The 27,581-nt window shown below is 42.2% G+C and overlaps 1 protein-coding gene and 1 long non-coding RNA gene across 16 annotated transcripts in view; one reads left to right on the forward strand and one right to left on the reverse strand.

Annotated features, from left to right (window-relative positions):
- LOC310706629 overlaps positions 1-2,597 on the forward strand; it is a 97,189-nt gene extending 94,592 nt beyond the window's left edge. The window contains exon 7 of the long non-coding RNA XR_014525955.1: positions 2,474-2,597. This is a non-coding gene — a long non-coding RNA (uncharacterized lncRNA). The remainder of the gene's footprint in view (positions 1-2,473) is intronic.
- The window catches only part of KCNMA1 (potassium calcium-activated channel subfamily M alpha 1), a 557,989-nt gene that overhangs the window by 79,274 nt on the left and 451,134 nt on the right, over positions 1-27,581 (reverse strand). For all 15 annotated transcript variants that reach the window (XM_083502377.1, XM_083502375.1, XM_083502379.1 and 12 more), the window contains one exon: positions 10,158-10,254. In XM_083502377.1, coding sequence (XP_083358503.1) covers positions 10,158-10,254 — 97 coding nt within the window. The remainder of the gene's footprint in view (positions 1-10,157; positions 10,255-27,581) is intronic.

A 27,581-nucleotide genomic window follows, 5' to 3' on the forward strand; every position in this document is an offset into this window, starting at 1 on the left:
AGGTAGCTGGGATTTTATGTGATCAGAGCATTATCAACATATGGCAATTGACTTAGGTATTTTTCTCATCACTTGGGATCCTTGATGGCTGCCCCTCTCCTTTGTATTTCTGTTTTCCTGGAGACAAGCTTGTGTATATCCCAGAAGTGGTGGCCTAAGTTTTTATTCTAACAATCTGTGGCCAGATACAAAGAGGGATATGGAATAGTTTATTATTTTGTTTATTACTTATATACCCCAGCTTTTCTCCAAGAAGTTTATGGTTGAGTACAATGTTTATCCTCTCCCCATTTCATCATCACAGCAATCCTGTGAGATAGGTTAAGCTGGAAGATAGCGGCAGGCCTAAAGTCACCCAGTGTGCTTCATGGCTGAGTGGGGATTTGAAGCCTGGTCACCCAAGTCCTAGTCCAACACTTTAACCCAGGCACCCCCAAACTTGGCCCTCCAGCTCTTTTGGGGCTACAATTCCCATCATACCTGACCACTGGTCCTCTTAGCTAGGGATGATGGGAGTTGTAGTCCAAAAACAGCTGGAGGGCAGAGTTTGGGGATGCCTGCTTTAACCACTACACCATACTATCTCCCGTAACAATACCGTTAGCAGCCCCAAGCCCCTGGGATGGCGTCCATGTAAACCAGAGCTTTCCAAACTGTGCATCACGACACATTAGTGTAGTGGCTGCAGTGTGTAGGTGTGTTGCATGAACGCTCCCCGCGCTCCTCCTGGGGCTGGAAAAGGGTTCGTTTAACCTCTGGTTTGCTAGAAGCCAAGTTAGCTAGAAGCCAACAGTTACTGCGAGAAGCCAAGTTACAGGGAACCAGGCAGAGGGCCTTCTCGGTAGTGGCGCCCTCCCTGTGGAACGCCCTCCCACCAGATGTCAAAGAGAACAACAACCACCAGACTTTTAGAAGACATCTGAAGGCAGCCCTGTTTCGGGAAGCTTTTAATGTTTGATGTATTATAGTATTTTAATATTCTTTTGGAAGCCGCCCAGAGTGGCTGGGGAAACCCAGCCAGATGGGCGGGGTATAAATAATAAATTATTATTATTATTATTACTAGTAAAACTGAATTACTGTGTGTTGCAAAATGATGCAAAATTGAATTACTGTGTCGTGAAATGATAAATGTCCAAAACGTTTGTCATCAACTTGAAGGAAAGCTTTGGTTTAAATAAGCAGTAAACTCTGCTCACTAATGTGCCTAATTCTTCCCAATCCCATAGGTTAAGAACATCTTAGAGTATGGTTTCCCAAACTTGGATCTCCAGCTATTTCTGGACTACAATTCCCATTATCCCTGAGCACTGGTCCTGCTAGCTAGTGCTGATGGGAGCTGTAGTCCAAAAACAGCTGGAGACCCAAGTTTGGGAAACTGGCTTAGAGCATTATGTGTCATAAAGAGAAAGAGAAAGATGTAATTCAGCACTGCATTGACTGAACAGAATATAGCATGTGTCTGTGAAAAGGGGGGAAAGTCTAGTAGTCTTCATCCAACAAACTACAACTAGTCTAACATGGGGGAGCATCATTTAAATATACACATTGTGGCTGTGTTTTATATTTATTCATAAGCCTGTCTCATTATATTTTCACAAACAATGCAGAAGCGCTGTCCTTTTGGCAGTCACTTTGCTGGACCTTGGCAATCTCTGAGCAAGTTTAGTGTGTCCTGGTTCGGTTGGCAGGGAGTGAAGGCAGTGGTGGGGTGAGGGGGTGGGGGTTAGAAAAATCAAGGAAAATCCTCAGGGTTATGAAATTCTCCTTGGCAACAAACTGGAAACCCAGCAGACCCAGAGCCTCTGTGATTCTGGTGTGTGATCAGGGACACTAATGAGAATGACCCTTTGCTGAGAATGCTGCTTGTCTAGAGGCCAATGTCAAGTATACCATTCAGTTTGGAGTGGACAGGGACAAACTATTTGTTTTCTCTTCAGGCCCTTGGGCCCTGTCACATGCTATTTGCTTCTGCATTAAGAGGCATTGTCTCAGCAGGTCTGACATTTCCTGTGTACTCCGGACTCATGAAACTGCAGCAACTGAAGCACTGAGGACTAGAGGCGCAGTCCACCAGGAATTTCCCCCAGTGCAAGCCCAGTTGTAACAAATAGGATATAACACAAGAACAAAACGTGCTCCGATAAAAACCCCATTCAATTAAATGGGCTTTATGCATGAGAAGTTGGATTATACTCTTCAGTGTCGCCAGCATCTGTTTACACACCTTGTCTGGGTCTGGTAGGTTCCACAGTTTTGCTTAAGTTGCCCCCAGTTTCTTTTTGGTCACATACAATAGGGGTCACATTAAATACAACCATACAATTGCTACAAAGATTATCCCATTAATCAATGCATTTCTTATTGTCAATAATGGCATGTGACATTTATTTCCAGCCTTCCACTGGGATCCAAGGAAATATTAATATCTTCTCCATACAAACTCTACATTATTTCAAGATTTCTAACACAGCTTTAGACTTCAGGCTCCCTGAATGAGACCTAAACCCCTTCTGATGGTGATGCTAACTACAGATCAACACCACAGATCTGTTGCAGTTTATGTTCTACCACTGTTTTGTGCTCATTAATAAAAAAAATTAACGCTTTGCATGTCAACTGTGTTATACGTCTGTAACTGTTTACTTACTGCCTAAAGTTGGAACTAAATGTCTTTGACAACATCTCTTTCCTCTTTCATTATGGATAGCTCAGTTGGTTAGAGCGTGGTGCTGATAATGCCAAGGTTGCAGGTTCAATTCCCATAAGGGGCAGCTGCATATTCCTGCAGTGCAGGGAGTTGGACTAGATGTTCCTCAGGCTCACTTCCAACTATGATTCTTCCATGTTGTGTGGAAGAACTGAGTGCCATGGTGGACCTCCCCCCTACTGCTTTAAACATTATTTTCCCCTTACTTTTTATCAACAGCCACCAGCTGGCAGGCCCCTCGCCGCACCCACCCACCCACCAGAATGCCCCAACTTATTTTAGGAAATCCAGTTTAGGGGCCCCAGGTGTATTTCCTTGTGTCCTGGTGTATTTTGTCCTGGTGTATTGCCACAGAAGCATGGCAGCTTCTGGAGGAGCAGGGGGAGAAGAAGAGGAGGAGTTTGGATTTGATATCAAAGCGGCTAACAATTTCCTTTCCCTTCCTCCCCAACAAGAAACACTCTGTGAGGTGAGTGGGGCTGAGAGACTTCAGAGAAGTGTGACTGGCCCAAGGTCACCCAGCAGCTGCATGTGGAGGAGCGGGGAAGCGAACCCGGTTCACCAGATTACGAGTCTACCACTCCTAACCACTACACCACACAGGTGCTCTACTTGTGTTCCCTGAGTGTCCCCACATTGCTGTCCCTATATATTCATTTAAAGGGGAAAGGAGGGAGTTGGAGAGAGAGAGAATGGGTGAGAGGGAGCTTAGATTTTACTCAGATCTGGTGAAGAATTTCATTCATTTGCCCTCCTACCCAGTCAGATGACAAACCACCTCCAGCCAACCCACATACATGTGACTACTGCTCCGTGGCAGCAGCAAGCGACAGAGTGGAAAGAAAGGAAAGGGAATGCAAAGGAGATTTCCCTCTTCCTTCCAGTGCCTGGCATGTTACTAGGCAATGAATCGGTCAGGCACAAGTAGACCAAGGAAATGTAATTTCCCCAACAGTGACAAAAAAAACCCAATTTAAAACTCCAGGGCCCACGGAGGTAATTCCATCTGACCCCCTTATACTTCCTGTAATTTTAAAATAAAGAAATATAATAGGTAAACTGCTCTGAGGAAGAGTCAGAACAGCAGCAACAGCTACCAGGGAAATGGATGGGAGGGAGGGGCATTTGGGGTTTCTAAGGACTATCAATCCTAATGTTAATCCCAAAGTTGTACTCAAAATAAACGTTGCATGCCATTAGTGATAATAAGCACCAAAACAAACTCATAGAATAAGCAGTAGTTAAACTACAATTTCTCGGCTCAAATGTCCCAGGAAACAGTTTTTTAACCAACCACATCGTCTTCCTTGAAGGTGGGTGCGTGTGTGGGAAGGAGAGAAGAGGGAGAACATGGAAACAAGACTGATTTCTGATCTGCTTATTCATTCCACTGTTATCCCACTCTTCTTTTAAAGAGCTCAGGATAGCATACATGCTCTCCCTCCCTTTTTATCTGCACAAAACAACCACCACCCTACGAGGTAGGTAGGGTTGAGAGATCATGACTAGCTGAATGGGGATTCGAACCTAAGTCTCCACCATCTGAGCCCAATGCTTTTAACCATGACACTACGCTGGCTCCATGGTTTATTGGATCATTGCGTTTGAATGGGGCCCCTATCCTACAAATGCTATGAATTAAGACAGGGAAAGGGGATTCCATTCAATTTTGTTACAGTGGTGCCTCGCAAGACGAAAAGAATTCGTTCCGTGAGTCTTTTCGTCTTGCGATATTTTTCGTCCTGCGAAGCACGGTCCGTCGCAACTGTGCCTCTTCAAGCGGCTTTAAAAAAAAAGCACAAGACGTTTTCGTCTTGCGAAGCAAGCCCATAGGGAAATTCGTCTAGCGAAGCAACGCAAAAACAGAAAACCCTTTCGTCTAGTGAGTTTTTCGTCTTGCGAGGCATTTGTCTTGAGGGGCACCACTGTATTCAAGAGCAGAGTCCTCCCTAATACTAACAGCCAGTTTAGGACCTCCGCAGAAGAAAACATACTATGCACCAATGTACGTTTACTGATGAATCTTATCAATGTACAGTGGTACCTCGGGTTAAATACTTAATTCGTTCCGGAGGTCCGTACTTAACCTGAAACTGTTCTTAACCTGAAGCATCACTTTAGCTAATGGGGCCTCCTGCTGCCGGCCCGCCGCTGGAGCCCGATTTCTGTTCTTATCCTGAAGCAAAGTTCTTAACCTGAAGAACTATTTCTAGGTTAGCAGAGTGTGTAACCTGAAGCGTATGTAACCTGAAGCATATGTAACCTGAGGTACCACTGTATCAGCTTTAAATGAATTAAAGGGGGAGTGCTCCAAGTATACAGCTGCTTATGGGTGTAAAGATAAATCAGTAATCTGTCAAGGGGTTGGTAATAGTCTCATTAACTGAAAAAATAGAAACTTTCCAAATAAATAAATAAATACAGTAACTGTAAGTGGTTCCATTTTTATGGTAGTCAAATTGTTCCATATATAAATCTCCACAGTCAGGATCCCAAGTACTATTTTAGGTGTGCCCAAGGCTGTGTGAAATGGCCAGGGGGATTCTCAACATATTTTTTTCTTTCTTTTATTGGCAGACTTGTGTCATACCACAAACAACTTTTGAAGTCCTGTCAGTTTCTAAAGCACTTTGACATGAGGCATTCCTTATCAAACCAAGTCTGTCTTTTAATCTTTTTGTTTTTTATCACACTAGTTGTGGTCATCAGTGGGCGCATTCGGTTGATTATGTTCTCATAAAGTCCGATTATGTTTCCTGTTTCTAACAACATTTCCCCCTTTAATAAAGCAAAGTCATGGGAATCCAGGATCTGAATCATTTTTTCTTGGACCTGTGCATTCCATTTTAACCTTCTATTTCTAAGTATCAGATATTCCGTTTCATCCAATAATTTAGGAAAGGCGGGAGGCATTTCAGGGTGGGGCTACTGTTTGAGAACTCCCCTCCACTTAAGTGCATGGATTGTAGAGGTTTCCTGAAGCCAAAAACAGTCACATATTAGACTAGAAGCATTTCCCATTGTGGCTTTTAGTCAATCCTGAAAGTTACCAACCTAAAATGAAATTCAAGCTCAATTTGGAAGCTCCCATTCACAAGCCAGCCACATACAATATTTCAATAGGGATTAGATAAAGTTTCAATAAGACTAGTTAAATTTCTCATGGGGCTGTTGCATATAAACTCAGTGAACTAGGCAGAGAAAATCAGCTGGGGTTAGTCTAATAATTTATTTGCAGATGTTTAAGATAAATATTATATTTCTGGTTCATACAAATTTGCAAAATGGCCTTTTTCAATATTCTGATTTATCATCTTTGGGGCTCCGTAAACATGGAGCCCCCAAATGATGCTTCTCTTGGTCAAGGGCACGAGACGCAGGCTGGAGGGACAGGGTCAGGGGTCTGCCACTAAGGACAGGTGACTACAGTCCAGCAGAGAAGACAGGGGAGGAAGCAAAAACAAGTTCAGTTTTGGCAAGCTCCCCACTCATTGCCTGACCTATGTTTAGCAATTCTGATGTGTTACTGAGCAGACAGCTCAAGCTTGGGATGAGTAATCTCCCTTAGTCCCTCTTCAGCAGGCAATGAAAGCAGGTTCCACTTTGAAAATTCTTCCCCCATCATGCAAGCTGACACAGGCATGCTTTTCAAAAACCCACAGCCAATCTGTTGATCATTACTTATTTACAAAGGCCTTCGGGCAGAAAGTCCTGTAAAAACCATACTTGATATGGTATACACTAGCTTTTTCGGCTTGTAGAAGGGGAGGGGGGGAAGTCCCCCTAAGGCTACCTCAAACCATCACTTTCTATTGCACATAAAATGTACCGTGTAACACTAAAGTATTTAATATATATGGTATAATATATCTACAGGAAAGGCATTTGTGTAGAAGTGTGTTAGCCTGTATTTGGTAATTTGATGTTTTGCTGAAGGCTATGACTTGAAAAAGCCTGCACCTAGTGCCGAGGACCTGTCATCTCAGTACCCAAGAGCCGGTAGAATAAAGAAGTACCCTAAAGCAGCAAAACTTTGACACAGCTTTGAAGCATATGAAAACAGTATAACTCCCTAGAATTATTATGACTCAAGATCAAAGAAATGAGGCATACTTTACATAGCAAACAGGGACAGTGCACTTCACTCCAAATGTTGCTCTGCCCCCTTCTCTCTCTCCCTCTTTCTCTCTCTCTCTCCTTTTATTTCACATTGATGCCCCTACATTTGTTAGATGATAGAAGGAATGGGAGGTGGGGCGCTCTCCCCCCCCCTTTAAAATTTCAAGTGGGTAAAACTAATGGAGATGAGATGACTTAGAGATAAGTGGATTGGAAATGATGGAATGACAACATGCACCATACAAGTGAGAAAGTTCTCCCCCACCTCCCATAAACATGCATGCAAACCAGTATTGAACAGGCAATTATTGTAGTTTACATAGGCTTAGGTAACAGAAACTCAGGGAGCATTTAGAACAGCAATTTAACAGTGATACATGGCCTGTAGTGGGCAAAAAGGACAGAACTAGGTGCATTTCCCCTTTAAGAATCAACCCAGGTCCTGCAATCCTAAATTATTCCAATGGAAACAACTTGGAGATACAGTGGTGGTCTCAGAGGTGACTTACTGCAGGAGCAATTGAATGCATATTTCTCTAAGCTGCATTTAGTGATAGAAAGTGTGGGGAGGGGAAGTAAGATATGGATTTGTTGACAGCCATCAGAGAAACATTGACCGCTGCCAGGTAGTGATGCCTGTAGGAATTCAACCTTTGTGAGTTCCAATACAATCCAATCTGACTTGCACCTCTCAAGCTAATGTGAAGATCAAAACATAGTTATCCTGATGTTGGATTCTTCAGATGTGGTTCTCAGGGGGTTTTTTAAATATTATTTGGAGGAAAATATTTTTTTAATTGTGTATTCTGTTAAAAATATGAATTTAAATGCAGATTTTAAAAAAATTGTACATGTTTACCAAAACAGGCAGAGCAGAGCTATGAACACATGCAAATGGCTCACAGACCAGAAACAGGCTGCTCTGTCCATCCAATATTGCCACTGAAATAAGATAGCAGCTAGCTGAAATATCAAATAATTGCAAATATTTGTGCATTCATCAGAGGAGGCATGCCTTTGAATACCAGTTGCTGGGAAGCAAAAGCAGGGAGAGTGATGTTGCACTCAGGTTCTGCTTCTGGATCTCCCATAACCATCTGGTTGGCCATTGTGAGAAGTGGGATCTGGACTAAACTGGTCCCTGGCATGATCTGGCAAGGCTCTTCTTATGTTCTCCTTTAATCAAATGCATCCACTTGCCTTTCTGCTGATTTAGGTACGATAATTTGGATCTAAATCGGTCATAATTTGTACCCAAAGTTCAACTTTACATGAAAATACATGCAGGAAAAAGGGACTAACATCGTGTCCCAAAATTTCTGCAACAGTGCCATCACAATGTCCACGTAACATGGTTTTGGAGAGTTGCAGTGGTGTAGCTGTGGTACTCCTCTGCTTGTATGTGTAACATTTCTTAAAATGTGGTTGTAAAATCACCACCACCATTGGTAGGGGATTCTTGGCAAGTGAAACAGACTTCAAAGGGGAATATATTTTTTACAAATTCAGTGAAATGGCCCTTACAGAATCATTAATAGAATTTGGCCAACAGCAAAATCTAAAGTGAATTTGGGACCTCCTACTAGAGCGGGTGGCGCTGTGGGTAAATCCTCAGCACCTAGGACTTGTCGATCGTATGGTCGGCGGTTCGAATCCCCGCGGCGGGGTGCGCTCCTGTCGTCGGTCCCAGCGCCTGCCAACCTAGCAGTTCGAAAGCACCCCCGGGTGCAAGTAGATAAATAGGGACCGCTTACCAGCAGGAAGGTAAACAGCGTTCCGTGTGCTGGCTCGTCAGATGCAGTTTGTCACGCTGGCCACATGACCCGGAAGTGTCTGCGGACAGCGCTGGCTCCCGGCCTCTAGAGTGAGATGAGCGCACAACCCTAGAGTCTGTCAAGACTGGCCCGTACGGGCAGGGGTACCTTTACCTTTACCTTTACTAGAGCAAAACATCTGAGGAATTGTGAAGGTTTTAGTAAGGCTACCAATTTGTTTCTTGGCAGTGGGTATCCCAGATATCTCTGTTTTGCCACAGGATTTTGCCTAAAGCAAAACTCAGGGTAATGTGGAGCTTTTTCTCAGGACAAGAAAGTTTTAATAAGACGAGTGAAAACTGTGTCAGAACTTATCACTGCTCCTAACACTACACTGCAAGGGGTGGAGGTCAGCTCAAGGGCCTCATTCCCTTCTGGTCAACTTCCCAGGAGTCACATGACAGTGGTGGGTGGAGTCAGGGGCAAATTGGGCGGGGCAGCAATGGTGAATTTTAGCTTTGTACAGTAGATTAGTTTCTATACACACTCAGACACTCCATCCTAACATCCATCCAGACAAGCAAGAGTTATTATCTGAGTATGAGGACGTATACTCTAGCCTGGAAGAAACGCCCAAGTGATTAGAGGCCCATGAGGGATGTGGTCTGAGGAGAGAGGGCTTCACTGGGGATGGGGTGTAACATGGGGAGATTTCAAGACAAGCCTGCTAAGGGGCAGCAGTTTCCCAGAGGCTTAGTATACAGCCTAAGGTGGGCTTGCTTGCAATATCAGCTCCAGAAAACCTTTGCTTAGAGCTCATCCCACGAAAATAATCTATAGGGGAGCTCTACTGGAAACAAATGCTGCACATCTGAAAACACACGCGAGGGAAAACCACTAACATCCATAATATGTTTTCACCACCTGCTTTCATAATGTCCTTTTTTTAAAAAAGCAAAAGTCCCCTTATTTCATAATTAATATTGCTTTTAGCCTCAGTAAAACTGCATTAGTTTCGAACTTTGCTTTGGCAAGTACAAAGATTACTAGACCTTAAAAAAAAACCACAGTCAAAATCAATTAGGGGAAATTTGATTTCAATCGACAGGATAAAAGGAAGGTAATATTCAGGTTCATTTTTGATTGTGATGATACATCTCACATATGGCCTTAAGTACAGAAAACAGTACTCAGAGGGATTCCGACAAAAAGAGAATTGCCCAAGGCAAACTAACCACATGAGTTCTTCTGATTGGTTAGTGCTATCATTAGTGCCACTGCTGTTTAAGAACTACACATGGACAGGACAGGGTGACAGCTAAGACTTTAAAGCCTATGTATTTTTCAAACAGCTTTTCAAACTGTTTTTCATGACAGATTTTTTTTTCCAGCTCTATCATTAACTGCTGACAAGCTGACAGAATAAATACTTCAGCCTTTCAGAAACCATCTAACAATCTTCTCCTTTCCCCACCACCCTGCCATGACACCCCCACCCCGTCCACCACCATTTTTATTGGGGAGGAGGATATGTTGGAAGAGGAGATAAAGATGCGAGTTGCTTAGAGTCTTACCTCATCAGCTTGGGTGAGGAGTTGGGCGAATTTCTCATGCCTCCGTTTCGCTGCTTCTTTTTGGGCGAGAGTGTCGTCAGCTGCTGCTCATCTTCAACTGGAAATACAGGCAACCCATGATGAGGTTAGGATCAGCTCAGATCGCCACACGTCATACAGGCGAAATAGCCAAAGAACACACACACACAATTCCATTCACACACTGATACTTCACTGCTATCTTGTCTATGTTCAATAAAGACCAAACTGGTGTTAGTCAAAATAGATCAGTTTGAAAGACGAGGAAGAGGAGGAGGAAAGAGAAGCAAGGTATTGACTGAAGAAGTTATGACATGCTTTCATAAAAGATCATCCTTTTTTCTTTTAGTTAAGCTGCGTTTTTGGAAAATGGAAATTAGTGTCCTGATGCATACACCAAAAGATGAAGTCTATTCGGAATCCGAACACTGAACGTTACCAGACTGCACTTTATTAAAGAACCCAATACCCATTGGTTCTGACTCCTTGAATGCCAGACCACAGAGTCTTTGTGAAGAGATGTGTAGCATTCAATGCCTTGGTATTCAATGCTTGCAATAAATAAAAACTCTGCAGCTGCGCATTGATCTCCAGCACAACTCAGAACTCATCGCTTCACCCTTTATCACAAAAGGGGATGTTATCACAGGAGCAGGTGGAACGAGACCAAATGACGGGAGAACTTCCTGTATAACGAAGGATGGGAATTGTGGCAGAGGTTCTTTTGATGGGGGTGAAGTGCACTTTGAGTGGAAGATCATCTTCTGAATAGTAAAAACAATAACAGCCAACCACCTTAATATTATTAAAAACAAAACCGCCTTTGGCTAACACTACTGCACGAGGGTCTTCACCTCACCCAAAATTACAGCAAGTTTCCTTACAAGCTAGCAGTAAGTACCATATTTACTCAAGTCATCAAATCTAATATGCACCTCAATGTTCAGAACCTTGAAACCAAAAAAAAGTATTTGCTGGCGAATGTAATGTGCCATCAAATCTAATGCACACCTTAATTTTCGCAACATAATTTGGCCAAAAAGGTGAGCATTAGATTTGAGTAAATACGGTTGTTGTTGTTGTTTAGTCGTTTAGTCGTGTCCGACTCTTCGTGACCCCATGGACCAGAGCACGCCAGGCATTTAACGGTATTTAACCACTATTGTTAATGTTTAAGGCTCTACCATTTATCACTCTATAAAACAAGTTTATTTCCACCCTGTAACATAAAAATAAAAATAAGACTAAATATGACGGAAGTGGCTGAGCCTTAGGTAGCAGTTGCTTCCAAGTTAAAAGAAAAAGAGCAAAAAGTAAATCAGTGAGAGTGATGTTATGAATCACTATGAGAACTGTGGCCAAAGAGCAGGACGAAAATTAACAAAAGAAACAAAGAACTATGTGGATATTACAATGACCCACTTAAAAGGTAGATTTGATTTAAAATACTATTCCATTTCCACAGAATTATAAAATGCATCTTTCAAAAAACAAAATCAAGGAAATGCCATTCTGCATGGCACAAGCACTGCAAAAGTCAAATTGCTTAATTTCCCGAAATGATCCCCACCAAAAGGGATCACACAGGAAACATCACCTCCATCAGTTTGATTGGGAGAGAGTTAAGCATGTGTTTTATGTTGCCACTGAAATCAATGGTATATAAAAGCACTTGACTTCAGTCGCATTTTCACTGCTTCTAGGGAATTCTAATTGCAACGCAATACATAAGAAATTGAAGAAGAAATAAAAAGGCGGCTAAAATTCATACAGCATCTAGCACGGCACATTACAATTGCTACAACAGGCAGAAAAATAAGTGGTCCACCAAGACCTTCAGCAATTTTCAACTGGCCCATGGCAGGGGAGGGGGGAAGGTTTAGGAACCACTGTATTAACTGATTCCCCAATTAATTGCTTCCTGACTGAAGCAATGAGCAGCACATATGGATTGCAAATGAATTAAAAAATAATATTAAAACGTCCGTTTCTAAACGTTACTGCAGACCATGAAAAGCCAACAGCAGAGCCCCACTGCAGCTGGCACCATTTTAAAAACACCACCATTACACACAAAAAACCACCTTTTTATTACAATTTTGAAGGGCTGGTGGTGATTGGAGAAGAGCCAAACCAGGTAGCTGAAGCACCTGTACTTTCCTTTTCCCACAATATGTCTTCTCTACTTAGTGAAGGACCTACCTTTTTAAAAAAAAGAAGAAGAGGGGACAGGGGTACCAGGGGCACTTTCCTAATAATAATAATAATAATAATAATAATAATAATAAATTTTTATTAATATCCCACCCTCCCCAGCCGAAGCCAGGCTCAGGGCAGCTAACAACAATAAAATAATACAACATTCTAAAATCATTTCATTAAAAAAATACTTCAAATCAAATTGATGGCAACCATTAGGCTAGAGTTCTGTGAAGATTGCCGAAGGAGAGAGTCAGGCTGTGCCCTGGCCAAAGGCTTGGCGGAACAGCTCTGTCTTGCAGGCCCTGCAGAAAGATGTCAAGTCCCTCAGGGCCCTAATCTCTTGTGGCAGAGTGTTCCACCAGATCGGAGCCACAGCCGAAAAAGCCCTGGCTCTGGTTGAGGCCAGCCTAACCTCTCTGTGGCCTGGGACCTCCAAGATGTTTTTGTTTGAAGATCGTAAGTTCCTCTGTGGGACATACCAGGAGAGGCGGTCCTGTAGGTACGAGGTCCGTAGGTCCCGTAGGCAGTCCCACTGCAGGTTTACCAGATGGCAGAAGTGGGTGCAAGTGGCAGGTGGAGTCAGTGGCCCTGCAATGCCCAGCCCCATTTTTGTACCTTTAAAAGCTGGGCCTAATGCTGAGTGGGGAGGGGAGGTATTATAGGGGGAAGCAGAGGCTAGTCACTACAACTGCTTGGCCTGGTGCTCCTCCACTAAGCACCAAGTTTTAAAGGAAGAAAAAGAAAGCAGGGACAGGCGATACCAGCACCCTCACCATCTGGCGGGCTTATGGGATGTACTTGTGGGAGATGCTCTGGGGAAGGGCCTGCTGGGCAGCTTGCCAAGGGCCCAATGCAACCTGTTCCTTGAACTTAGGCACTCTCAAATGCCCGGTGAAGCAGATGCATTTTAACTACACTTACAAAGATGGTGTGTGGCCTGCCCTAGGAACTAAGTCCACCACCGCTGAAAACATCTTGCCCCATGCCTTCGCCACCTGCACCTGACTTTCAGATGGGACTTGGAGCAGAGCTTTATCCAACGAGATCTCATCACCACTATTCAGGATGCAAAAACCTCTAAGTTAAGAGTGCTGAGATTTGCTTGGCATGGGACAAAGCATTTGCAGACAAGAACTTTGCTCCAACTCCTCTCTTGTTTGGGCATCAAATTAAATCTGTTTGAATTGGGCAAGCATTTGGGGGAAGGGGTGAATGCAAACTCCCTTGATTTCTTCTTGATCCTCTTATCCCAAAGTAATTGACTTGACACACTGGGCAGTAGTTTTTTTAGTATTTTGATTTATGTCTTAGCCACCTTAGATACTTAAGACCAGACAGGTGAGATAATAGTTATTTAGGTAAATCATTGGGGGGGGGGGGTATAAGGGAGAGGATGCTTCCTAAAGTATGTTGATCCAAAGACAAAATAGAAATTGGTGGTTAAAATGACACAGAGATGGTTTCAAACGCAAAGGGTAATAACAACCAAATTTTAATTTACATGAACTAGATCTTGCTCTCAACCACTTGGCCTGGCCTCCCTGGAAAGGTAGACATCTGGATTCCTCTACAGCAGGCTTCCTCAGCCTCGGCCCTCCAGATGTTTTTTGGCCTACAACTCCCATGATCCCTAGCTAGCAAGACCAGTGGTCAGGGATGATGGGAATTGTAGTCTCAAAACATCTGGAGGGCCGAGGTTGAGGAAGCCTGCTCTATAGATCCCCCCCCCCCCAACACACACACCTCAAGTTTCTCACATCTCCGAAGTCTGGAGAACTCTTAATTGGTCATGAGTAGTGGGACTTGTTCAGAAAACTGGTCCCAAGAACAAAGCTAAGAAGAATGCAAAACACTGAAGGCAAGCAGGTTTCATTCTGGTGTTTCCCCTGCCCTGAGCTTCATAAACTAGCCCTGGATTAACCTAAATTGACATAATTTACACCAGCTTTCTATGCTTAGGATGGCCCAATTAATTGTTAACACTGCATATTTATTGAACTGCCTTTTAATGAAAATGTGTTCCTTTTTTGCTGAACTGATAAAATTATTATTGTTTGTTTGTTTGTTTAACTATTCTGGAAAATAAACTGACATCAATGCATGTACAGAATTATGCAGGCTTCCTTTTATCAATTCTGAAATACAGGTGTTCAGGAATTTGACACAGAATACAGTGGTACCTCGGGTTAAGTACTTAATTCGTTCTGGAGGTCCGTTCTTAACCTGAAACTGTTCTTAACCTGAAGCGCCACTTTAGCTAATGGGGCCTCCTGCTGCTGCCATGCCGCCGGAGCCCAATTTTTGCTCTTATCCTGAAGCAAAGTTCTTAACCTGAAGCACTATTTCTGGGTTAGCGGAGTGTGTAACCTGAAGCGTATGTAACCCGAGGTACCACTGTATTGTAGGATCTGAACTCCCATCCCGTAAAATCCAAGACCTCGGTTTTCTAGATAGCTTTGATTGTAATACATAATATACAGTACCATCCTCACAACAACCTAGAGCTTACTTTTGTGTAATAGGCACGGCATTAAACTGTTTTATCTTTTGAGGAATACTCGGTGTAGGAGAAGCATCAGACAATGGCTAATGAGGCTTCAGATACTCTGATTAGACTGCAGTTTAGCTTTAAAGTCACAAGGATGTTTTAAAATCTTTGATTATTCATATATATATATATATATATATATATATATATATATTCATTATTTCAATGACATAACCTCCAGACAATGTTTCATGAAGTGATTTAAGATGTGCTGGTAATTTTAATGGCCTTTGTGCAAAGGCGAACATCTGAAACAACATCTTACTTGGCTTTTATCCTCAATTCTTACTTTAAGCACATTCAAGAAAATGACTTCAAAGCAGCAGTGGTCAAGGTCTTTAGCTATTTAAGTTATTTTAATACGCTTATAAAAATAAATCTGTCACCTTCATTGTCTCATCTATGTCACCAACAACACAGTTAACAGGGGCTTTTAACAAAGCCCAACTTTGCTGATCCCAAAGTAAGTTGTAACAGCTAACAAGATTAATCAAACATTAATGCAAACTTGTACACTTGCCAAGCTTATTGATGAAAAAGGTAAAGATTTCAAAGCCAGCCAAACAGGAAACACAAAACCAACCAGAAACCATTAGTTGACTAGCTATCTCGATTAAGGTATTAATCACTACATCTGGAGAAACTCACATCTGCAAGGACTTAGCTGAGCATTAGTAATGTCATTTTCACATTGAAAATGTTCAGATTGCACAACCCATGCAGAAAGCAGTATCGGTTGCCTGATGCATCCGGCTTATGGGGCTACCTACAGAGCTCTCGGTTCAACCCCGGCTTTTTGTTCTGGTAATGGCAGCATTTGGAAGGTAGGCTGCGTGCCCTTTGCAGTCTACAGTAGGAGGTTTTTCCATGGTCAGCAGAGTTAAGGGGCAACAGTGAGGGATTGCTGGGTAGAAGGAGGGCTCCTTTGCGGTTATTAACAAGCGTAACTGGTTCCGGGACTCCATCAGTGGACTTGATGCCAACTACTGCATGGGTACATGAGCTCTTGGACTGAACTGAGTGGTTTGAGTAACTCGGTTTAGCTTTATTCTTTTCCTCTAAACAATAAGGAAAAAGTGCAAATTAATGCTTTGTGCATTAAAAAGACTGCCCAAACTACATTGATGTATCGGGTTTATGTGGCAATCTTGGGCTTGCAGCAGTTGCTTCCAAAGCCCAGTCCACATGGGCTCCAAACTGCATAAAAAGGGATTCACCAGGTGACTCTGGAAACCTCCAGCTTTTCATTAAACCTTTTCTCCATGTGCAGGTGGGTTGTGAACCTTGCCCCCCCCCCAACACAACTACGGACTCTTGTGCTGCATTGTAGTCACCATGGAAGATTCAGAGTGCAGGTTTTTGGATCCTGGCCTATGTGTGTGGTCAGCTTCATTTATTCTAAAAATCTACTTTTGCAAAAATAAATATATGAGGTTCAGTTCACTATATTATCATCATCTGTAAGCAATAATCCTAACCTAGAGGATGTGCATCCAATGCAATCTTTACTTCCCACATGTTGATAAAATATCTCTCTCTCTCTCTCTCTCTCTCTCTCTCTCTCTCTCTCTCTCTCTCTCTCTCTTTTCATGGCAGAGGAGACAGATCCTCTCAGCTCACCCAAAATAACAGGGGAAGCATCTATGAATATGCTAACAGAGCTAGGTAGCTCCATTTACAACGTTTTCAGGCACTTAATCATGAAATAAACTTTATTTAATGGGACTAAATGATGTTGAATCCTGGTGTCCTGACTTAACTGAGTTGTGTATTGGACTACACAACTTCATCTTCAGGCTGGCTGGGTGGGTGGGTGGGAACTACTAATGTTTCTGGACTATTGCTAATGTATTCCCCCCCCCCCCCATTTGAAGATGCACACTTGCACAGCATTGCTAATCCACCCTACATCCACCAGGATCCCAGGGCAGTTTACAACTGGGATAGTAAAACAGCAATAGTATAAATCCTAAAACAATACTTCAAGCAAATAATGCTATACACAATTAAAATTAGCCATATTATTGCAGCAAGCTAAGAGCTTTGTTTTCAGCTAGTTTCCCCCAGCATTCCACCCCCAGGCCTGTGTGAAGAGACATGTATTCTAATGGCATCAAAAGCCTAGTAGTGAAAGTGCTGGACACCTCTAAAGGGAGGAAGAACCCCCCTCTTCCATATCACCAATAAATAAGCTAAATTCATCGGTGGAACAACAATTTTAGATTTTATTTTATTTGGTTGCGTTATTATTTAGACATGGTTTAAATCATCATCATCATCATTTTATTATTTATACTCCGCACATCTAGCTGGGTTTCCCCAGCCACTATGAGTGGCTTACAGCATGTGCATAATTCTATATTAAAGTGATTTGAGGTGCAATCGTCTTGCACGTTTACCTGAAAATAACCCCACTGTATTCAGTGTGGCTTACTCATAGGTATGTACATATTTGCTTGAGAGGAGGAGGCCCCATGGAGTAAGCATTTATAGGATTACCTTGTCATTCTAACCACCCTCAATACATTTGGGCACCTGAGGCGAACCACAAAATGGTGCCATCCCCCACCCACCAAGGAAGAATGAATGAATTATCTGCATCAGGAACAAGCAGGTGAATAATAATACACATCTGGAACAAGGGTGGGAGGAGACTAGCAGCCTTCCTATTTGCAAAGAGGCCTCTGTAGAGGTGGGCAAGGGGAAGGGCTGTTGAGGAGACAGAAGATCCAACAGATCAGGTTGTGGCAGTAGTGAGCGGGTTATTCCTTGGTGTCTGAATCTGCTACCCCTTTGGTTCCTGATGCCTGAGGCAATCTCCTCACCTTGCCCCATGGGTGGGCCAGCCCTGTACAAAGCCATGCTACACCCAACTACATCAAAAAGCGAATAAAGCACATGAAGAAATTTCAGAGCAATGAAAGCAAACTTTCATGCTTATAAATATATTATAATACTGGTAAAGAAAAGGGAGCGCAGGGAACTTGTGTGCTGATAAGCACGTATCTTTGTATGTATAGGAAGGTATGCAGAGTTCTGCAATCAAATAAGTAGCTCACAAGTAAATTGCCGATTGGGATGTATACATAGAACCCAGATGTCAACCAGTTGCTTTCTAGAAACAGGAAACATGTCTCTATCACAGAAAGCTTATCATATGCTATCTACACCAGATACATTAAAGCTTGAAAGAGTTATTCCGGTTTGCTTTTTAACAAATTCCATATGAATGGCTTAATCCTGTGCCCGCCAAATTCAGGAGGGGGGGGGAATCAAAGTTTTCAACGTTAACATTTTGCATCTGCAGCCTTGCTCCAGGAGTAATTCCTCAGGGTGCATGCATGTGAACATGTTTCATCTAAAGGTTATCTGAAAGACTTGCTTGTGCATTATCTTATGAATGGCAGTATCAGCCATGACCTTTATTTCTAGCAAAGAGTTAATAACGCAGATGGCACCTTGGTTTCATATGAGCGTACCAACAGGGATCACTCCAGGAGCTACAACTAGCATAAGACCTAAAATGCAATGAAAATGATACCTACTATCACGTACCCTTTCTAGTTTATACAAAACCCTTGGACAGAGAGGCAAAGCAAAGCTAACCATGAAAAGACAGTGTGCACCGGTGGACTAGGTGTAAAAAGAGTAAGAGGTGGAGTTGGTGGAGCTGCAGAACCCAGCAACGCTGAAAAACCAAGGTAACCTTTTCCAGGAACAGTCAAGGGAAGACTGAACATCCCTACCAGATACAGCCCTCCCTAGGTTCAAGAAGACTATAAGGAGAGCTCAGCTGGGTCAGAACAAATTTACACTTTATCTAACACCATTTCCACCAGTGGCAAACTAAATGTCTCTGGGAAGCGCATGAGCAAGGCTTGAAAATAAATAGCTACTAGCCATATAGAGAAATATACACGTTCTATTTGCCTTTTCACAGCGGTTGCCGATCTGGTCTGCCTTTTATTGGTGTGGGGTATGAGATGCACAGCAGCTGTCCAATCACAGCTACAGCATGTTTCTCCGCCTCTCCTCCATTTCACTGGCTGCCACTTGGCAAGGAAACTCAAGAGCACAATGAGTTCATGTCATACATTTTGGGTCGCTAGCCATTACCAGGAAGAGGGGGAGAACAAGATGCAAGGCCAATGTCTTTGGCGGCAGCCCACGTCTAAAGAAACTAGTCCTAATCTAGGTGTCTAATCCATGCATGTAGAGGGACATAATTTTGGTTATAACTAATTTTGGCTACATAACACCTGCAGAAATCTTGTTCCAGAGGCACCCAGGGAAAGATGTCATTAAAGCTTGAGTTATGTAAAGACAACTCTGGACTTTCATTGGAATTTCCTTTCCTTGATATTTATTTGCTACATTCAAGTTAATTTTAATGATAATCAAGTCCCGAAGCATTTTTTTAAAAAGTAACCAATGTAGATAATTGGGTATTTCCATGCCTGTGGCACTCTCTGCTATATTCCCTTTGAATGTGCACTTGCCACAACTAAAAAAAAGGGGGGCTTTATGTAGCTTTAATTTAAATGTAACAAGGCAGAATACCAGCGCAGCATTTTGAAACAAATGGCTGAAACTAGCTCCTGCATGATTTGCCTGGAAGCAGCGCCAAGAATGCATTTAAAATAAAATGATTAAAAAAGGAAGAAAAAGGAACTTGCCCACTGCCAGCATCAATATTCTTTGGAATTGTTCAACATCCAATAATCACTGTGTCTCCAGATGCCTATGGAGTATTAATCTGTATTAATGGCAAAAACCTCATATTTATTTCTCATCCTACTCAAACATTGTGAGCCACGAAGCATAGCATATCATAGCTTTATTTTCCACTATTTCTTGCCACACCCTAATAATATTTTGTTCCCTCCCCTCAATTTACAGTTTCTTACCTCTTCTTAAGGAACCAACAAGACCAAATACTAGGCTTCTATTTTCTAGCAGTTTACATAAAATCCCCCTTCAGCTATTCTCTGAGCATGTTAAACAAACATGCAAGGGTGGAGGGTGGGTCAGTGAGAATCCGTGCCTTAGCTCCACCCGCTATTCTCATTGACCTCCATTCGATGCACAGAGACTGACTGAAGTGGGGAGCCCCTCCCCTGTAATCATCCACCTCTGATTTGTGGAGGGTAATAAGAACAATAACAGGGACAGAGGTAGCACACTGATCCCCTTTAACACACACACACACCCCAAATCTTATTTAACATGCTTAGAGAATGTGCCTTGCTGGGTTACGATGAGCTATGAATTCTGAAACACACACACACACACACACACACACACACACACACACACACACACACACATGATCAAGATTTCTGGTGACCAAAGTTCGGTTTGATTCAGGTGTGGGCAAACAATGCCTGTCTTCCCGTTTTCCAATGACAATGCCTATTTAGACTTCTCTACTTATGACTCTGTGAATCAGGCATCTGAAAAGACTCACAACGGTTCCTCCAAACTGTCAGCTATTGCTGTGATTTTACCCAGCACCCTCTGTACAAGACAACAGATTAACCATTAGACTAGATATGTTGAAAATATACAGCTTCAACCTTTCCCCAGCTAGCTCAGAGCGATGTATGGATGATTATTTCAACCGTCAGCTGCCGCATAGACTTAAACCCCTGCACAATAACTCCTGGATTCATCTGCCCCTTGTCAAACTCACACAGCCTTACTTTGAATATACGTGGTATGGCAGTTTCACTGCGGATCTAGAATAATCCAGACGGCCGCTGTCTCTTTGTTAACAGGAAGTTGAGCTGATGAGTTTGTAATGCATTTCTTATCAAAGGTAGTTTAAAAAAAAATGCACTCAGTCGGTCTGGGTTGGAGTTTATCATATACTCAAAGAGAGTTAAATCAAAACATTTAATTTTCTGTTCGGAGAGATAAAAATTCCTTGCAAGTTCCTTAAAAAAACACACAAAAAACCCTTCCAGTTATTTGTTCATACATTGGCCATTAATACTTCAGTTTCTTTCCATTTCCCAAGCAAGATATGTAGCAAATAATTGATTATCAGAAATACAGGGTCACGGTATAAAGTGTTCATTCTCTAAAACAGTTAATCTGAATGAAAGGGAAGGTTTGCAGACTTGTTTAGGATTGATGCAAGAATCTGTAAATTTCTTTTCCCAATGAGAAAAACTAGGAACATCGGTTGTTGCACTTCAATGTCAGAAGGTCTGAAAATATACTGTCACATCTGTGAAAGCAAAACAGTGTGAGGAGACCAGAACATTACACAGTATTCCAAATGCAGTCGCACCATAGTTTTGCAGAACAGCATTATTATATTGGCAGTTTTATTGTCAACTCCTTTCCTAAGGATTCCTAACATGGAATGTGCCCTTTTCACAGCTGCCACATACTGGGCCAACAACTTCATCAAGCTATCCAGTATGACACCCAAGGTCTTGCTCCTGGTCAGTCACCAGATCCCATGAGGGTATATGTAAAATAAAAAAATAATAATAAAATAAATAATAATAATAATAATAAAATGTCCCAACATGCATCACTTTACACTATTTTTCGTTGAATTGCACTTGTCAATTGACCACCTATTCATTCAGTTTGGAGAGGTCCTTTTGGAGCTCTTCAAAATCCCTTTTTTGTTTTAATTGCCTGAGCAATTTAGTATCATCAGGAACCTTTGCCGCCTCACTGTTCACTCCTAACTGTAGATCATTTATGGTCAAATTAAAAAAGCATATGTCCCAACATTGATCCTTGGGGGGATTCCACTTTCTTCACCTGTCCATTTATTCCTGCTCTGTGCTTCCTGAAACTTATCCAATTCCTGATTCACCTCTAATCTCATTCCTTGACTACTAAGCTTACTGGTGAGGTACTTTGTTGAAACATTTTTGAAAGTCCAAGCACACAATGTCAACCCAATCACTTCTGTCTATATGTTTGTTGACACTGTCAAAGAACTCTAATTGCTTCCTGAGAGAGATCCTGCCCTTGCAGAAGCCATACTGGCTCTACTTCAGTAATGCTTGCTCTTCCATATACTTGGTTATTTTATCTTTAACAATACTCAAATTTCCCTGTGATAAATATTAAGCTAACCAGTCTGTAATTTCCAGGATCCTCCCCCCACCCCCAATTTTAAAAATGGTGCTATGTTGGCTAATTTCTAGCCACATTTGAGTGATTTAAGAACTATCAGGTAGATGCCACCTGACCACAGTAATTTGTCAGTTTTTATTTTGCCTTTAGGCCTCTAACTTCATCTCTCATTGCCATAATCTGCCTCAGTTCCACTTTCTCTTGTTGCATTTCTCTGTCTGACTCACCTCATTCCTCGCTTCTCCATTTGCTGTCTCACTGCTGAAATTTTGCAAAGCATAATGTATACTGCTGGCTCAGGACTGGGTCTGGTATCAGCCCCAGAATCCTTGGAGACCTCTGGGGGATCTGTGCCCTAGAAAAGCCCATGGGCACTGATAAGTACCATGAGCTTCCTCAAGTGGTGCTGTCAGGCACTGTGGGAAATTTTAAATGGTGACACATATCCACCAGGTAAGCCCAAAGCCATAGTTTCCACCAACTTAATAGTTGTTGAGGGCACCCTCAAATCTGAAGTAGCCTGATCAGGATCCCAAATGCTGCACATTATTCCCTTTTTAGCCCCCCTTTCAGTGGTAGGTCCTTGTAAACCCTGGTTGCTCTTTCCCCAAGGGAAGGAAGACCTTTCTGCTCATACGCAGGGTTGGCTGTTGCAATCAGTTAAACAATAAAATGACCTTTCCCCCACAATGTTCATTATATCAATGACTAGGCCAGGGGTCAGCTATCGTTTTCAGCAGGGGGCCGGTTCACTGTCCCTCAGACCTTGTGGGGAGCCGGGCTATATTTTGGAGAGAGAGAGAAAAGAGAACAAATTCCTATGCCCCACAAATAATCCAGAGATGCATTTTAAGTAAAAGGACACATTCTACTCATGTAAAAACACGCTGATTCCAGGACCGTCTGCGGGCCAGATTTAGAAGGTGATTGGGCCAGATCTGGCCCCCAGGCCTTAGTTTGCCTACCCATGGAGTAGGCGGCCAAAATTCTCTTTCCCCAGTACTCCAGCAAACGATCTAAAATGTGAGAAACAGTTGTGCACATGCAGAAGTGATGGTGCCAGTAGCAGAGCACCAGTTGCAAGTTGTCGAAAATGTACACAAATGACATTTTTGCCGCATAGTTGGATTGGCCTACATGCTCCTATAGGTAGAGACATAAATCTGGGTGCTCAAGAATGCAGCCATCACTCTGCTTTCTAACTCACATATGCCCACACTAAACATTAACTGCTAATTTGTGGGAAATTAGAATCAAGCACAATTTCCACTCTGGCACTTTTATGGCCTTATTGAACCATGCATATTTTGGGACTTTTGTCCTCTGTTTCCTTCATTTTGCCTTTTCAGGCCTTTCTACAGTGATCACCCTATAATTACTGGGGGGGGGGGCTGCCTGCCTAGTAACATAATATTTAACCTGAAAAGTTAAATATTAGAACTTTGTATTATGAGCTACAGTTAGACTCCACCCATTGGACTTTCGCTTGTTCTACTGTTCAGTTTCAGTTCTGTTCTCTGCGCAGTCACCAACAAAGCAGCATTCTGGGTTGCCAAATTAGTTTTTTCTGCAGTTATTATGAACGGAAGAACAGGACTGGGTGCTAAAGGGTGAAATAAAGACAAAACTTAGTGATCTGGAAAAAGCCTACCCTAAGTTACCCTATGTTTTAAATTCATTACACCCTTTTCCCCCTTCTTCAGATGGCAAAGGATGAAAATTAGCCCTAGAGGAATGAAAGCACTGCTGTGCACCCTACAGTTTAGCTGGGCTGTAAATCAGATCCAATTTCTGCTTTTCCCAAAAGCACAAGATATTTTCAGAAAAACCAACTAAAAAAAAAAAATTTCAATTGATTCCACAATGAGTTTCCAATCTCTCAATAGGCCTCTACATAGCAATCGGTAAAAAGTTTTTCCTTGATTGTCCAACAGGAAGGAAAATCTGAAGGTCACAAATATGACTAGAAGCAGGGACCCTCAAGAAGGAGTTAACAAACCTACTATAAAGTATTTTCCTCTCTACCCTTCCCTAAACTTGTAGTATGGAAAGGTTTGTCTTTTGGGTGGAAATTCGAGATACCTAATTCTGTATTTCAAGAGGGTTAACTACATTTCTTAAGGTGCTCTACAATGCACAAATTCACAGCCAATGCTGGGAGAAAATATATATTTCCCCAGAGAAAATATATGAAGGCTTTCCAAGGCCATCAAGAACATTTCAATAAGACTTAACAATACCGTATTTCTCATTAAGTGTGTGCATATCTAAATCATATCCTTAAATTCAGGCAAATATTTTTTCTTAATCTAAAATAGTTTTTTCCCCCCCAATGAATAGCACCATGACTCTTTTCCAAGACTCTTTTGTAAATGTAAGTTTTCAAACCTGTCTTACTGTATTTATTTAATAATAAAATTATTGCTATTATTGTTATTCATTCGTAAAGCTTAACAGTCTCAGGCTAAGCTGTAGGGTTAAGATTATTGGCACCTACATATTTGGGTTTTTTGAACTGAGAGACACAAAGTGTCCTTCTCTTAATATATAGCTAAGAAAGACATTCTCTGCCCTTTGTCTTGTTGCCTGAGAGAAGGTTTTGACACCAGCTACAGGAGACATGGAAGCAAGGAGTTGCAGCGTCAAAAGCATTAGTGGGAACGGGCTGCGATTATGTAGTTCTGTCAAACTGTACTAGTGATCTGTCCTGCTGCTGTTGTCTGCTAGACACTAATGGAGGTTGCACCTTTGTGGCTAAATAGACTGCACAACGATCAATCACGTTAAGGTCAGCGAAGCCTCCAACACGCTCAAAATGCGGAGCTCACAGGTGGATCATATTTAAAATGGAATCACCTGCAATCCACCAGTTACTTGTACCTGGTGTCGTTAACTATTTATGCTCGCCCAGCCTAACCAAGTTTATGTGGGCAAGCATAAATGAAGATATATACAAGTACCTTGTTGCCAAAAAGAAAAAAGAAAGAGGGGGAAGAGGGAGAGAGAGAATAGGGCCCTTGGTGATTGTTCTGTTCGCCTGGATTTAGAAGCCTTCTGTTTATTGTATACAATGTATTTGACAGGAAACTAAAGTTATTTAGTAGAGAGGGAAAGGGTCCAGCAATACACACATGGATACTTCTCTATAGCACTTAGCTATAAATCTGGAGTCCAGCTCAAAACTCCTTTCTTACTATCAGAGACTGAAATAATTCTACCCTGGACAATGGAGTTAACTTACTGTGCAGGATGTGCTACTAGCCTGGGAGAACATACCAGTAGGCATTGAGACCACAGATGCAGACAAATTTTTGATGCATATTTTAAGATGTACCCCTCTAAACCTTTCATCCTTGCCTGAAACAGGACACACATGATTGATTTTCATTTTTTAATATGTACACCTGCCTGCCTTTCTTTTTTCTCCCCATGCTCTCTTTTATCGCCTTCTGTCTTTCTCCTTGCCTTTCTCCCTCTCTTTAACAACAATCTAAGAAACAGAAAAATCCACCTTAAGAGTGCAGGGCCGGCCCATGCATGAGGTGGACTGATGCAGCTGTCTCAGGTGGTGGAATCCTGAGGGGTGGCGCCTATGCCTGCCGCTGAAGAAGTGGCAGCAGTGTCTTCCAGCAAGATCTTGTGGAACTCTCACAATTGCTCACAAGATCTCACCAGAAGCTGCTGCCACACAAACCCCAGTACATGATGCTTCAGTGGCAGGGGTGGCACCTTCTTGTTTTGCATCAGGTGGCAAAACAGAATGGGCCTCCCCTGTTACATTGGGTGTGATTCACTTATGGGTTTCAATCTACAACTCCACTGAGTTTTCATTTCAAACCAGTAATGAAATGTCTGGATCTTTTTAGCAGGAAAATGAGGCTACCAGAAATTCACCGTTATGAAGACCTATGAGACAATCCAATTATATTACTGTATCAGCTCTTGCGGGCAATCTATATCTTACTGACTTTATTAATTTAGCTTTGCAAAATCATTCCTTATTATTTTGGCATTGAGTGTAGTTTTATGCTAAAAAAGCTAAGGGCCACTTCACACATTTTTTTAAAAGCCCTATTGGATGTACACCCAAGCCTGTAAAATGTGAATGCTGTAAGAAGGTCTTTGCAAATATGTACACCGAACAGGGTACATGAGCTGGAATCTGCGGCTGTCTATCAATAATGACAAACCTGGGTTTGTTGCACAATGTGTGATATGTAATAACCTGCATCTCTTGTCTGGGATAGCTCAGTTGGTAGAGCATGAGACTTTTAATCTCAGGGTTGTGCGTTCGAGCCCCACATTGGGCAAAAATATTCCTGAATTGCAGGGGGTGGACTAGATGGCTCTCGGAGTCCCTTCCAACTCTACAATTCTATTATTCTTCCCAGGTGAGCATCTAGGCTTTTAATACCCTTTTTTCAATTCTGCTACTTTTTATTTGCCACTATTCACAGCATCCTTTCATGATCTCCAAGACCAACTTATATGTCATCTGTGTGCCATAAGTAGAGGTATCCATGATTCCCCCCCACCCCCCGTGGATATGGGAATTTCTTCCCACATATGTTCCGCAAAGTCTGAGCATCTCCTGAAAAGTGTTGTTAAAGTACTTTATTTGAAGCAGCTTCCGGTGAAGTAGCATTGATGTTTGCCTCAGCACATTCTAGAACCAATGCACTTCTCCTTTATATATGTGTTGGCTCCTGGAACCCAAAATTAAGGAGATAGGGTCAGGTGTTTTTTTTTTAATGATTATGATGATCAGTGCTTTTGTTCTAAAAAAATGTTTAGGGGTACTCTCATTTTCCTACTCATATTGAAATACTGCCCCTCAATGAGGCCAAACTTAGATTCACAAAATGTTTAGGCGTATGCGTACCCCTGCATCCCCCCAGAAAAAGCACTGATGAAGATTACAGCCTCTAGCCCATGTTACATTACCTATTTGATATGTTTCTTTGTTTTAAAAATACAGGATTATGGAATGGGGGTGTGGGAACTGAAACAAATGCTAACACATTTGGCTGTGTGACGTTCTGACTTGAGCCAGCAGTATGGAGTAGGTTAGCAATTAAAAACAAAACCCTACAGCAGGCTTCCTCAACCTCGACCCTCCAGATGTTTTGAGATTACAATTCCCATCATCCCTGACCACTGGTCCTGATAGCAAGGGATCATGGGAGTTGTAGGCCAAAAACATCTGGAGGGCCGAGGTTGAGGAAGCCTGCCCTACAGTTTGTGAATCCAACAGTGATTGTTGATCAATCAAATTTCAAACAAAAACTATGATGGATAAGCAGTTTATCAGGGGGTGGGATATGTCCTTGCTATTTATGGTTTGCAATTTTATATGTGAAAACAATTCAGAACTTGAAAAGAAAAGAAAAGCTGATTCGCACAAGCAAATGAGGCAAACCACTCAAAAGCCCAGCCCACCATGCACAAAATGGATCCTGACAATGGATGCTATAGTCAGCTCCCAAGGATATTACCAGCTAGCATCAGCACACTGGTTTAGCAAAAAGTTTTTGATGTACTGTAGACAAATC

The sequence above is a fragment of the Podarcis liolepis genome (assembly GCF_965112155.1).
Source record: "Podarcis liolepis genome assembly, chromosome: 5".
Taxonomy (NCBI): domain Eukaryota; kingdom Metazoa; phylum Chordata; class Lepidosauria; order Squamata; family Lacertidae; genus Podarcis; species Podarcis liolepis.